Below are 14,236 nucleotides of genomic sequence, written 5' to 3' on the forward strand. Positions count from 1 at the left end.
GCAGATATGTCATGTACATGTACAGGAGTTGTCATCTAACATTGTTGACCGCCTTACCTAAAACTCTGCAAATAAAACATTCAGTGAGTATATCTTTGTTCTATTAAAGAAGCAATCCACTTCACGGGGAATTTTTTCAGTTTTCCAAAATTTCCTGTGTTTCTGATGGAGAAATGTGTGTTTCTTCTAGTTTTCTTCTTTTTTCTCTAGCCCCACACAACTCTAGAATCCATTCATCAAATATTTTTCTCTGGCAGGCTGATTAATGTCACCATCCAATTCAAGCTGAAAGCCATCAACATCCAGACAATCATCAACAATGAAATTCCAGACTGCTACACCTTTTCTATAACGGTGGGTATTTGCTTTAAGGACTCTCTCTTCATGTTAACCATATTCAAGTATTTAAAAAGCTGCCATATCTAGGATGGAGCAGAGTTGTTTTCTCTTGCCCCAGACGGACGGACCAGAACCAATACGATGAAATCAATTCAAAAGAATTTTTGGCTAAACATCAGGAAGAAGTTCCTGACAGAGCGTTTTCTCAGTGGAACAGGCTTCCTTGGGAGGTGGTGGGTTCTCCATCTTGGGAGATTTTTAAACCATCTGACGGAGAGGCTGATTCTGTGAAAGCTTAAGGGGTAGCAGGTTACAGTGGATGAGTGATAGGGTTGTGAGTATCATGCATAGTGCAGGGGGTTGGACTAGATGACCCATGAGGTCCCTTCGAACTCCATGATTCTATGTGGAGAACTAGCTCTCATGAAAGGCTCATGTGCTCCCCAGTGACATTCTCATCCAGTGTCTGGATGAAAGGTACATTGTAATTCTTTCCTTTTCTGCTGTCAGGTTGTATTTGACAATAAAGCACACAGTGGCCGAGTGAAGATCCACTTGGACAACAAAGTGGACATCCAGGAGTGCAAAGACCCCAGTGTGTTTGGCAAAGGTACAGGCTGGATGCAGAGAGAATTCAGGACGCCACAAGCAGAAACAAAGGATGGTGCTGGAAGAGAGTGAATTTGGTCTTTAGTGGCCTGCTGGTCAGTGCCAGAGGGCATTTGACTCCTTTGTGAAGTTGTAGCATCAGAGGTGTTACAGAAGTTGTTAAGGCTGTATGTTCCATGTTCCACTCCCCCTTCCCTGAATCCCTGGGGGAAGAATATCCAGCTCTTGTTCAAAACACATTCTTGAGTATTATTAAGTACATTAAGTATTATATACTACTAGTGGCAAAGCCCATTCGTAAGAACGGGGTTTGAAAGAGTCACAGCTGGGGCGGCAGCAAGGCCTTTGCAGGCCTTTGGGAAGCACTTTCTCTCCCCCCACCCCCCTTCGGCCGGATGGCTTTCCAAAGGCCTTGCAAGCACACCCGGTCCCTCAGCGAGACCTTTGCAGGCCTTTGGGAAGCACTCCCTCTCCCTCCCACCCCTCTTGGCTGGATGGCTTCCCAAAGGCCTTGAAAGCACACCTAGGGCCTGTGCCTCTTACCTGGGGAGCAGAGGAGTCACCGGCTGGCTGGCTGTAGCAGCCAGGCATGTCTGTGAGGCAAGAGGTGAAGGCTTGGTAAGGGAAGGCGGGAGCTATAAGGGCAGGGCCAATCAGGGTGCAGCTGGCTGCACCCTGATTGGCCCTGCAGAGGCCGGACAGTCTGTCTCCCAAGGCTGTTTCATAATTATTAAGAGGCACCAAATGGATAAGATTAGCTAGATCTGCCACACAGAGGCCAAACAGATTTTTCAGCAAAGTTGGGGCACTCACCAGGCTTGCAGAAAAACCCAAAAAGAGAAAAAATTAAATTTCTGGGGTGAGTTTAATTCCCTGAAACAGAACAGGGGAGCCATGCTGGGTTCAGCCATATGGTCAGGGAAATCTTGCTCGGCCAGACAGCTTGGCTGTGGCAGGTCAAGTGGTGGGAGCAGTGGCAGAGAATGCTGGCTGCCGATTTGGGCCCGAACACGATGGCAGCAGAGGATGCTGGCTGCTTTTCCAGCCAGGCTGCAGTGCTTAGTAGCAGGAAGTGGAGGCTGAAGCTACTTGGGGAGGGGGTTTCCCCCTGAGTTTTCTGCTCCCCTGTGGGACTCTATTTCTCAGCTCCTTCAGTGGCAATGGCTAGTGAAGCTGTTTAATGGTATTTATTTGTAGCACTAGTAGTATGTGCTGAATTGCTCTCGGTTTTGAGAGAGAATATTGTTGATAAAGTTGTGAACAAACACACTTGGATCCTAATCCTTTCTGTAGCTCTGGCCTCCACCATGGAGTATTCTCCTCTGGTGGCAGTAGGTGCTTCTTGTAGACCAGTCTCAAAAACCAGGATACCTGGGATTTTAAGCTTTGGGGTTTGTCCTTTAGAGTCCTGCATACTGAATGCTTGCTAAATACTAGATGCTTGCTATTCCAATTTGGGCAAAGACTTTCAATAGGAAGATAGAAGGGATTCAGGGAACCTTCTTTCGCCAAATTCTTGGTGCTCCCATGTGTGTACCCTATAGTGTGCTGTGGCCAACATTTTTTAGAAACCAAGGCTTGGCTGATAATTTTTAAATTTTGGCTTGAAATACTTTTCAGAGTGGAGTCGCATAGCTTACTCTTTTACTTAAAGATGGACCCACAATGCAGCTCATGGTTTCTCAGTATTGAAGCTAAAATTGTAGAAATAGGATTTTCAACAGATTTTTTCCTTATAATGAGTCTGAAATTCAAAAATTTTTGAAACAAAGATTAGTGGTGGCCGAACAGTCCAAAATGTTTCCAGCACAACCCTGCGTATGTTCTCCTGCTGCTCTGGGGATTCGATTAAATCGAGGGGAAATTGTTAATTATTTTTATAATCTTACCAGTCCAGCCCTTCGTAAAGTTTTCATGCTGGCAAGAATGAGTTGTCTTCCCTCAAGTGTCCTTGCAGGAAGATACCAGCATGTCCTAAGAAGGGAAAGATTGTTTCTGCTTAATTATCTTTCTGCAGAGACCACATTGTGTGTAGCTGAATTTTTAATGGCTGTTTATCGAGCTAGAATTAAGATGTTTTAATCAGCTGATTTTATTGTATTTTAATCTATAATATTAGCGTATTTTACTCTATTATAATTTTACCCTGCTTGGCTGTACTTGCCTCTTATTGTTATGCCAATAAGGTTTACACACACACACACACACACACACACACACACTAAATGCTTGTTAAATAATCTACATGGTTTATGCATAATGAATTGCTGCCATACTCCTTCCTTGCAGGAGACAATAGTTTGCGGATGTTCTTTGATGTGGTAGTGCTCCTCATCTGCGCTCTTTCCTTCATCTTATGCACCCGCTCGATTGTCAGAGGTCTTCGTCTGCAGCATGTAAGCACCGCTACAATAGCCAAGAATGATCTGTGGGGCTGCAGGGCCGTGTGGGGTGCCGCACAGAGCCTGGGGATGTAGCGTGAGCTTCCACCCTTGATCCATCTAGGCTCCAGGGCCCCCAGTGCAGTGCCAGTGAGTACTGTGGGGTTTGTTAACAACTTTGCCTGGCACCAACCAGGGAGTGTTTTCAGGAAGTGGTTGTGGCTGGCATGTGATTGGTCCCTGGAGATTGGATTGGCTACACAGATTGTTTTAATTTGTTTGTTTTCTCTTCAGTTTCATTATCTCTTGCTTCTTTTTGCTATTGTGCTGTTGAAATTACCACTCTTTTTCCATTCCGCTTGGCTCCCTGTGCGTATGTGTGGCTCTGTCTCCTGTGACAGCCCTTTTGTGGTGGGCTGTGCCTCCTGCAGCAGCCACTACCTTGTGCCTGAATTCCAAAGGTGCCCACAGGCTCAAAACGTTTGGGGCGTAGAAACAGATGGATCATTAGGCCAAGGAAGTAGCTATACAGTTCACCTCTCTTCATAGAAACTCTGATGATAGGTAGAAGTAGCCCTGTCCTTTGGGTAAGACCTTAGATCATCAGGACACCCTTTTATGTTCTCAGGAGTTCAGCCGGTTCTTCCAGCAGCATTATGACCAGGGTGTCTGCCTGTCCGACCGCATGGAGTTTGTGAATGGATGGTACATACTGCTCGTTGTGAGTGATATCCTCACTGTGTCTGGCACCATCATGAAGATTGGAATTGAGTCCAAAGTAAGTCACTGGCCTGGCAGACTCTGGGTGACTTCTCTGAGAAGGCTTTGAATTCCAGGCGGCAGTCTCTGCTTCCCATCTCAGCTTGTGGTACAAAAAAGGGTAGCCCGTTTTCTTTAAAACACTTCTATTTTGCCATATCTTCTCAGATGCAAGGCCATGCCAAAACTGCTGGAAACAATTAACCTATCAAACACTCTTTGGACTGAGCCTACATTTCTTTGTAGTCTGATCTGGAAGTTATGGCAGCATGGATCAGCATAGCCAGGTCAGCAGAGTTTAAATAAGGAGCTTGACTGCTTGGAAAGAAGGCAGGTCAGCAATATCAGTGATATGTTTTATCTTTCACATGGTGGGTTTCTGGAGTGACCTATCAACATCTGTTGGAGAGGATAGCTATGTTGGTCTGCTGCAGGACAGCCAGATTCGAGCCCAGTCACATCTTAAAGTCCCACAGAGGTTTCAAAGAAGCAGCTTTTAAGAGTCCAAATACCAGAGAAAGTGGAGACTTTGGAACCTGAAGGTGGGAGGGGTGTTGTAAAGAAGCAAGTTAGGATGTAGAGGTACAATGCATGTGGTAAGTAGCTTGATTAGATCAGAGGAAAAAGGCTTGGGGTCAGAAAATTAGCATATGTAGGGAGAACTGTGTGCTCATAAAGGTTTATACCCAGAATAAAACTTAAAGGTGGCAATAGAGTCAAACTTTGTTATGTTGCTTCAGACCAATACGATTACCCACTTGAACATAAGAATCCTATGTACCTATTGAACCTTGAGGGTTTACTATTATGAGCTTGTGAATGAACTCCTGTTCAGCAGTCTTCCTTTAAGCTTCTCGTTTGGAGGACTGTCACTCTTAGGTCAGCAGTGAAATGACCTGGAATCTAGCTGTTCTGTTTAAATCTAAATAGATGAACACAGACAAATATTCTTCCTTTTCCACCTGCATCACCTCTTATCATGCTTGGACTAAACTTCAGTTTGTTTACCCTTAGTCACTTGACCCTTGCTCTGGTTCAGCCTTACTTGGGGCACTGTGTTTAGTTTTGGGCACCACAGTTGAGGGATATAGACAAACTGGAGCATGCCCAAAGGAGGGCAACAAAGATGGTGAGGGGTTTGGAGACCAAGACATATGAGGAAAGGTTGGGGGAGTTCGGTCTGTTTAGCCTGAAGAGGAGACGACTGAGAGGGGATCTGGAGCAGAGTTCTCTCTTGCCCCAGAGGTATGGACCAGAACAAATGGGATGATATTAATTCAAAAGAAATTCCATCTAAACATCAGGAAGAAGTTCCTGACAGTCAGAGCGGTTTCTCAGTGGAACAGGCTTCCTCGGGAGGTGGTGGGTTATCCATCTTCGGACATTTTTAAACAGAGGCTGGATAGCCATCTGACGAAGAGGCTGATTCTGTGAAGGCTTAAGGGGTGGCAGGTTACAGTGGATGAGCGATAGGGTTGTGAGTGTCCTGCATAGTGTAGGGGGTTGGACTATAGGACCCAGGAGGTCCCTTCAACTCTATTATTCTATGATTCCATAAGCCCTGCCTGAAGAAACTGATATTTGTTGTTTACAGAACTTGGCCAGCTATGATTTGTGCAGCATCCTCCTGGGTACCTCCACTCTCCTGGTCTGGGTTGGTGTCATGCGATATCTCAGCTTCTTTCAGAAATACAATGTGAGTTTAACATCTACTTCCCTCCCCCCCACCCCCGCTCCTCATGACAAGCAGGTCTATAGACAAGACCAAGAGTCACCTCTCAGTCTCTGGATCTGAAACTGTATTGGTTTTGGTTTTCTTTTATACATCTGTTCAAAGTGATAAATTCATTTGGTACCTAATTTTACATGTGTACAGTATAATGTGGATTACCCTACAGGTGAGATTTGTTCCTGCCTGCACCTGTGTTCCTGGAGTCTACTTCTCCTTATTTGGATCACTGATTTGACAGATCCACAGGTTGAGCTGGAACAGGAACTTGACCCCTCCCAGATTCTAGTACAAAGTTATTTATTTTTGTTTAATTTGTAGACCCTCCCTTCCTGCAGACATTTGTACATAGTTAAAATTGTAAAATCATGAATCATAAAACAAAAAATCTTCTGATGAGGATTCTCAACACTTATGTGGAACACAATACATGGAGAGATTCCTCCCCTCCTGCTTCCCTGACATCCTTCCTGGTCCCTCCCTCTCTCAGACACAGGCTCCTTTCCCCCTCACTCACTCCTGCTCTCTCCACCCTAACCTCTCACTTCCCTGACCTTGTCTCTGGTCCCTCCCTCCTCTCCCTCTCCCAGACACACATGCACCCCCCCCCCCAAACAAACACATAGCTTCCCCCCTTCTCTTCTCTCTCCTTACCTTTGAGGCTCCCATGCAGCCTGGGCTAGGCCAGACTCCAAGGGCAGGGGCGCTGCAGATGGCCCAGGTTCCGTGGCTGGGTCAGCCATTCTGCTGCTGCCCCGGACTCGCCGGGCAGCAGCGGTATAGCTGGGCTGCCCCAGGACACGTGTGCTGCTGCCTGGGACTCACTGGGCAGGGCTTGGCTGGCCTGCACCACTTTTGTTGGCCAAGAATTGCTGAGCAGCGTTGGCAGGGCTGGGCCAGCTGCACCGCCAGTGCTACCACCACCGCTGGCTGCCTCCATGCCAGCCACCTCCAGCCATCTTCTAGCAAGCTTGGGGGGCCAGGACTCACAGACTTCATGTCCAAGGACTTCTGTTTCACCAAACACGCTAGAAGATGTGTTTCATATTAATAAGACCAGTAAATAGATATATTAATATAAAGGTAAGAATAAAATGCTCTGATGATTCACTAGTGGGTCTATAATTTCCAGTTGTTCCCAAATTCAAGTTTCCCATGATGGAGAAACAGAGAAGAGATTAAGGAGGCCCATCCCAATGTTACATTGCTCATTTTGGCCTCAACTATATGCTTGGTGGGAGAGCGCCATTTTACAGGCCCTTCGGAACTATCAAAAGTCCTGGATTCCTTCTGGCAGCTCATTCCAACAGGCTGGTACAAGGGTGGAGAAGACATTGGTTATGGTTGAGGCCAATCACACTTCTTTGGGGCCAGGGAACCACCAACTGGTTAGAATTAACAGAGAGCAATGCTCTTCAGGAAACATACTTGGAGAGGCGGTCCCTCAGAAATGCAGAACCCAGAATGCGTTGAGCAGGGGGTTGGACTAGATGGCCTATATGGCCCCTTCCAAGTCTGTGATTCTATGATTCTAATGCGTAAGGCCTTAAAGATCAAAACCAGCACCTTGAACCTGTTGGAGGCAGGTGGAATGTGAGCCCATCGGGTCCTGATAAAGACCTGAGCAGCCACATTCTGCATCAGCTGTAATTTCTGGAATAAAGCCATGTAGCGCTAGTTACAGTAATCTAGCCTGTAATCAGTACAGTACTCTGGAAATGCAGTTGATGTCGTTTACTTGGATTTTAGTAAAGCTTTTGATAAGGTTCCAATGATGTTCTGATGGATAAATTGAAGGACTGCAATCTGGATTTTCAGATAGGTGGATAGGGAATTGGTTAGAGAACCGCACTCAAAGAGTTGTTGTCAGTGGTGTTTAATCAGACTGGAGAGAGGCGAGTAGCGGGGTACCTCAGGGCTCGGTCCGGTACTTTTTAACATATTTATTAATGATCTAGATGAAGGGGTGGAGGGACTAATCAAGTTTGCAGATGACACCAAATTGGGAGGACTGGCAAATCCTCCAGAAGATAGAGACAGAGTTCAGCGAGCTCTGAACACAATGGAAAAATGGGCAAATGAGATGCAATTTAATAAAGATAAGTGTAAAGTTCTGCATCTGGGTCAGAAAAATGAAAAGCATGCCTACTGGATGGGGGATACGCTTCTAGGTAACACTGTGTGAACGAGACCTTGGGGTACTTGTGGATTGTAAACTAAACATGAGCAGGCAGTGTGATGCGGCGGTAAAAAAGGCGAATGCCATTTTGGGCTGTATCAACAGGGGCATCACATCAAAATCACAAGATGTCATAGTTCCATTGTATACGGCAGTGGTCAGACCACACCTAGAGTACTGTGTGCAGTTCTGGAGGCCTCACTTCAGGAAGGGCGTAGATAAAATTGAAAGGGTACAGAGGAGAGCGACGAGGATGATCTGGGGCCAAGGGACCAAGCCCTATGAAGATAGGTTGAGGGACTTGGGAATGTTCAGCCTGGAGAAATGGAGGTTGAGAGGGGACATGATAGCCCTCTTTAAGTATTTGAAAGGTTGTCACTTGGAGGAGGGCAGGATGCTTTTTCCGTTGGCTGCAGAGGAAAGGACGTGCAGTAATGGGTTTAGACTACAACTACAACAATATAGGCTAGATATCAGGAAAAAAATTTTCACAGTCAGAGTAGTTCAGCAGTGGAATAGGCTGCCTAAGGAGGTGGTGAGCTCCCCCTCACTGGCAGTCTTCAAGCAAAGGTTGGATACACACTTTTCTTGGATGCTTTAGGATGCTTTGGGCTGATCCTGCGTTGATCAGGAGGTTGGACTAGATGGCCTGTATGGCCCAACTCTATGATTCTGGGATTCTTATTGGTCATCCCTGGCCCCAAGGAGGCTTGCCTGGCCTCGACCAGGGCCTTTTCTATGATTCTATGATTCTATATTCCTCACTGGATTTCTCCCTAGATTCTTATTGTCACCATGCGAGTTGCCTTCCCCAACGTCATTCGCTTCTGCTGCTGTGTGGCGGTCATTTACTTGGGTTACTGCTTCTGCGGCTGGATCGTGTTGGGACCCTACCATGTCAAGGTACCTGGTAGGAGCTGGATGTGGTGCTGAGCACCAAGATGCGTTTGTCAAAGCAAACAAAACAATGACCTATTCCAAAGTATTCTCTCAGGGAGACAGTGATGGATACTCATGCCTGAGAAGACTAATATGACCAGGGCTTAATGGTTATTTGGGAGTCCCCTGCTACATGTGGCAGGCTTTTTCTCATTGGCCGCTGCCCATGCCAAATGTAGTCCTGTGATAAATATGCCAGCCTCCCACATGTCAAAGAGAAACAGCAGGGATTGATTCCATTTTAGCAGCCTATCAGAATTTCCTCCCTCGGCTATGGAGAGTTTTCTGCTCTGTTTTGAGCAAAAGATCAATCTGTTTCATATATCAGAAGAACGTAAAAAACAGCTCTCTGCAGTGTGGATGGTTTGCCATATTCACAGAGATGCAAGTTTCTCAATTTTGGTTGTGCACAGATGGCCAACTTGTCTCTTGTGGCCCTTCCTTGCATATTCAGGGAATTGTTGATCACCACTGTGGGATGATAGGCAAATTTCCTCCAGGCCAGACTGGATTCTGGAGATTTTTGGTGGGGTGGGGAGCACTTGGGCATGGAATTGGGGTCACTGTGGGTAGGCAAGCAGTTGTGAGTTCCTGCATTGTGCTGGGGGTGGACTAGATGTCCCTTCCAACTCTATGATTGTCTGCAAGATCTGCATATCATAGTTGGCTAGCTATGTATTTGGCTGTTGCTCAGCTGAATTGCAGGACTGGTCCTGCAACTTACAGTGATGACTGTATGAGGTCCAAAATCTCCGGTCTGTACTGAATGGTTATGCCACCAGTCATTCTGGTTTGCAGCATATATCTCATCATTGTCTGTGGAACATTGGTAGCTAGTACACTGTGCTGCTGCAAACAGCACCAACTATTTCTGCATTTTTTTCTGTTTCACTTGTCCTTTATTTCTTTGTCTGGTCTTATGCTTTCAGTTCCGCTCCCTTTCGATGGTGTCAGAATGCCTTTTCTCCCTCATCAATGGAGATGACATGTTTGTGACTTTTGCTGAGATGCAGCAGAACAGCTACCTAGTGTGGCTCTTCAGTCAGGTCTATTTGTACACCTTCATCAGTCTCTTCATTTACATGGTGCTTAGCCTGTTCATTGCTTTGATCACTGGCTCCTACGAGACCATCAAGGTAAGTCAAGGCAGAGCCAGGACAGCTATGTTGTTGGCTGAGAACTGAATTGTCTGAACTCTGGCATGGTTCCTTATCTGAGCGCTATATGAACATCAGAGGGGTTTGTGAGTTGGAGGGGGCGGCCTTGTTAATAAAGGTCAAGAGTGTTGTCCTGAACTTCTGTTTTCTAAGGGGGTCCTTCTTTTATATCTTTAGTTCTAGATCTGTCCTGACTTGCCCCTCAGCATAGTCCTAAGAAAGGCCAGCTACTGAGCAAACCTGTTGAATTCCTTTTGCCTCTTGTTCTTGCAGCATCAGTGTGCGGGTGAGATGGCGGCCACACAGCTCCATGCCTATATAGCTGAGTGCAAGGACAGCCCGAATTCTGGCAGGTTTCGGCAGGAAAACAATTCCTCATGCTCTGCCTTCTGCTGCTGTGAACCGTAAGTCTGCTGGGGGTCCGGCTTGCATCTCTTCTCATTCACTTTGGGGTTAAGCAGCTGGAGTTGAAAAACTCCAACATGGCCTGGCTTCCTAGGTTTGTTGAGGGGCCCTACTGACTCCATACTCAGTGTCTGCCAGGTGGGTTTCTGCATGTACCAACCTGCTCAGAGTCCAATCATTGGGTTCTGTGCATGAAGTCTCTGTGTGAGGCACCCTTCTGTGGGCTACCTTTATGGTAACAGTCCCAATTCTCTTATTCTATAATTGTATTGATTCTATTACAATTTGGACTGAGACTTCAGAACATACACTGAATGCTGGGGGATGGATTGGGGGGTATTGAGGCTACTGCTTATAGTCTGGGACAGATTGTGCTCTCTTCATTAGCAAGGTCTCAAGGGATTTCCAGTCTGATTTTTTCCTTTTTTCCCCTTTTCTCTGCATCTCCCCCCCCCCCCCAGAACTCCACTGGAGGAGAACGTCTTGGTTGTCAACTGAGATCTGTAACGTGACAAATGAAGGTCCAGCTCTGCTGCTTGAAGCAAGGTTGCTTGGGATATAGACCTTGGCCTCCTGCAGACTGCTCACTGGCAATGTGGATGGCACGAGGTGGCTGCTGATGGCATGGCTTCCCATGGGCCTGGTGCCAGTTCCAAAGAGAGCCTGTGAGACTGCAAGAAGGGATATGTGCCTGGAGGTTGAGGCTGCTGGTGACACATTCTGAACAGTCCCTGTAGACTTCCAGTAACACCGTGTGAGTCCTTCTGCCACAAATTGTCCATGCTGTGGATGGCTAAGAAAGTTGTCAAGTGGCTAGGGTGGTGCAAACCCATATCAGTCTCTGCTGGCAGAGGGCTGGAGTACAGCACTGCAACGCACTTCAGAGGTACCCTTTTCCCAATCCACAACCAAAAAGGGCCCATCTGGTATAGCTATTAGATGGGTCGGACTTGTGTGTGGGAGAGCCAGGTTCAGATTCTCACATGGACTCTTGCTGGATGATGTAATCTGCCCTGCAGGGTTGTTGTCAGGTTAAAATGGAGGCGATGAGAATGATGTAATCCCCTTTGAGTCCCCATGCGGGGGAAGGGTGGGGGTAAAAATAGAGAAATGAACAGAAGCCCCTCTTTGGGGGATGGATTTGCCTCTACCAGAAGCCTTTCTTTTGGTATCTTGAGAGCACTCTGACCCTCACTCTTTGGCTTTCTTTGGGCTGGCCTAATAAAGGGTTCCCAGGGGAGGGTTGACCCCAAACACCCCTTGTGGGCCATGGTGAGGGAAGAACTGGGCTAATGGCCTCCATGGATGGGCCTGTTCATCTCCAGCTATGTGCCCCCCCCCAGGGGCAGTTCCCTGTCTGACAGCATGGCTCCTGGAGGTCTTAGCTGCAGCCAGCTACCTCCTCTTCTGGCCTGTTCCCAGGTTCCATTTGGTGCCTGATTGCCATCTCCTTTCTGAGGCCTGTACCAGGCCTGCCAGGCTCTGAGGCAGCTGCTGGTGTATTTTTGGGCATGGCTTTGCCCGTGCTGCTTTCTCCGGAAGTTCTGTGGCTGAGACTACCTGCCTTCTTCTATGGTGCCTGGGTATGGCTGTGCCCCACCTCCAATGCCTCCTCTGGAGCAGATGAGTGCAGAGATGGTACCACCACCAATAGATATACCCATTTAAAAAAATTAATTTTGGAATTAGAAGTTGCAGAAAGGTGTGACCAGGGACAGACAGCCCGTCACTGCATTGTAGAATGTCTCTTGCTTGCTGCTATGGGTGGTGTGCATGGCAGAAGCCATCTTTGTCTCAGGATGGGCGCCAAGATGTTGCTTGGCCTCCCCGTTAGACAGTGTCCTAGACATCTTATTGGCTTTGTACCTAGCAGGCAGGTTTGGATGCCATGGAAGGAAATCAGCATCTTTTGAAGTATCTTCTGAAGGTGGGGGTGGGGGGTGTCTTAAAATACCACTGTGAAGTGGGCAGGACAGTGAATTTCCTCTGGAGCTGAGCTGCAGTCACCCAGGTCCTTCCCTTCCCGGACTGGGCTGAGGTGCAAATCTCATTGTGGGTTCAGGGACAAAATGTCTGCTAGGTATGCAGAAGGTCCTCAGTTCAATTGCTGGACTCTCCAGTTAGAAGGCCATTCAGCAAGTGACGTGAAAGACATCGTCCTAAGACATTGGAGAGCCATCGTCAGTCAGAGTAGATGAGAATGAACTTGGTGGACCAAAGGTCAGATTCAGCATAAGGCCTCTTCATGATGTAGTTGGTGGCTAGTGAGCCTTGTGATGGCTGCTGTGATCTGTAAATGTCATTTCACAAGAGCCTGGTGAACATTCCTTTCTGTACTCAAGATGGGCAAGTGGGGGTAGGAGGAGGATGGGCTCCTCCAAGGAGTCTCAGTAAAAGGCAAGGGGAGGAAGCAGGGCTCTTCCAGGTAGGCTGTTAAGCAATGATTCACCAGGGCTGTGCTAGGCTTGGCTACAGCCACCAGGTGACTTGCTACAACATGACTTGCTGGACTCACCCAGGCTGGACTGTTTGCCACTATTCCTTATGAAAGCCAGCCGTTGTGGTCTGGTGGTTTCAGACCAGGTTAGACTTCTCATTCCACTGTGGAAGCTCACTGGTTGGCCTTAAGTCAGTTACACATTCTCAGTCTAACTGACCTCGCGGGCTGGTTGTCAGGAGAAAATGGAGGAGAGGAGAATGATGTAAGCTGCTTAAGGTACCCAATGTACAAAAAGACATGATGTAAATGTCAGTATAGCTAAGGGGGGGGGGGGGTAGATAAAAGACAGGTTGATTGAGTGGAAAGAAGAGAGAGAAGCAGGAAGATATAATATGGGGTTACTAGGAAGAATGAAAGCCGAAATAAGAGTGGGGAAGGGGATACAGAGGCCCTAGCAAGTTCTGGACACATCAGTTAGCATAGTGCAGTGGAGCTTGACCCAATGGCTGGTTCTGTACTTGGTCATAGTTTTCCTGGGTACAGCCTGTAAGGAAGAGGGAAGCTTAAGGGAGGCAAATAAAGGTAAATTGGTTGGTGGGTGAGAAGGAGAGAAGGATGTTGGTAAATAGGAGCAGCTACAGAAGCTGTCAGAGCCTCTTGTGGAGCAGAGTGGTAAGGCAGCAGACATGCAGTCTGAAGCTCTGCACATGAGGCTGGGAGTTAAATCCCAGCAGCCGGCTCAAGGCTGACTCAGCCTTCCATCCTTCCGAGGTCGGTAAAATGAGTACCCAGCTTGCTGGGGGGTAAACGGCAATGACTGGGGAAGGCACTGGCAAACCACCCTGTATTGAGTCTGCCATGAAAACGCTGGAGGGCGTCACCCCAAGGGTCAGACATGACCCAGTGCTTACACAGGGGATACCTTTACCTTACAGACGCTGTCAGCCAAGGGGAAGAGTTGTAAACAAGAGACCCTCTCCAAGTCCTCCACTTGTATGCATATAAAAGTGTGGTTGTGAGTAAACCTAGCTGATTTTTTGAAATTTCTGGTTCACACAGTTTTCAACAAAGAAATTATGTTGCTTCTATTTAACACTGATTTATACAACAATAGATGTTGGCCTTCCAAGCTCCAGGTGAGTTTGTCCCAAAATTACAGCAGATTTCTAAACTACAGAGATCAGTTCATCTGGAGAAAATGGCAACTTTTGAAGGTAGTTTCCCTAGCATTGTACCCCAAACTCTTTTGCAAACTGTGCACATTAGAGATTGTATTAAACTGCTTTCCTTCAACAATTA

At 47.1% G+C, this 14,236-nt stretch overlaps 1 protein-coding gene across 1 annotated transcript in view; it reads left to right on the forward strand.

Moving 5' to 3' along the window:
• MCOLN1 (mucolipin TRP cation channel 1) overlaps positions 1 to 14,236 on the forward strand; it is a 28,890-nt gene extending 14,654 nt beyond the window's left edge. The window contains exons 8-16 of the mRNA XM_077329999.1: positions 258 to 354; positions 850 to 949; positions 3,238 to 3,344; positions 3,958 to 4,107; positions 5,683 to 5,784; positions 8,777 to 8,899; positions 9,865 to 10,071; positions 10,366 to 10,496; positions 10,959 to 14,236. Of these exons, the coding sequence (XP_077186114.1) occupies positions 258 to 354; positions 850 to 949; positions 3,238 to 3,344; positions 3,958 to 4,107; positions 5,683 to 5,784; positions 8,777 to 8,899; positions 9,865 to 10,071; positions 10,366 to 10,496; positions 10,959 to 10,995 (1,054 nt within the window). The 3' untranslated portion in view covers positions 10,996 to 14,236. The remainder of the gene's footprint in view (positions 1 to 257; positions 355 to 849; positions 950 to 3,237; positions 3,345 to 3,957; positions 4,108 to 5,682; positions 5,785 to 8,776; positions 8,900 to 9,864; positions 10,072 to 10,365; positions 10,497 to 10,958) is intronic.

The sequence above is a fragment of the Paroedura picta genome, chromosome 3, assembly GCF_049243985.1.
Source record: "Paroedura picta isolate Pp20150507F chromosome 3, Ppicta_v3.0, whole genome shotgun sequence".
Taxonomy (NCBI): Eukaryota; Metazoa; Chordata; class Lepidosauria; order Squamata; family Gekkonidae; genus Paroedura; species Paroedura picta.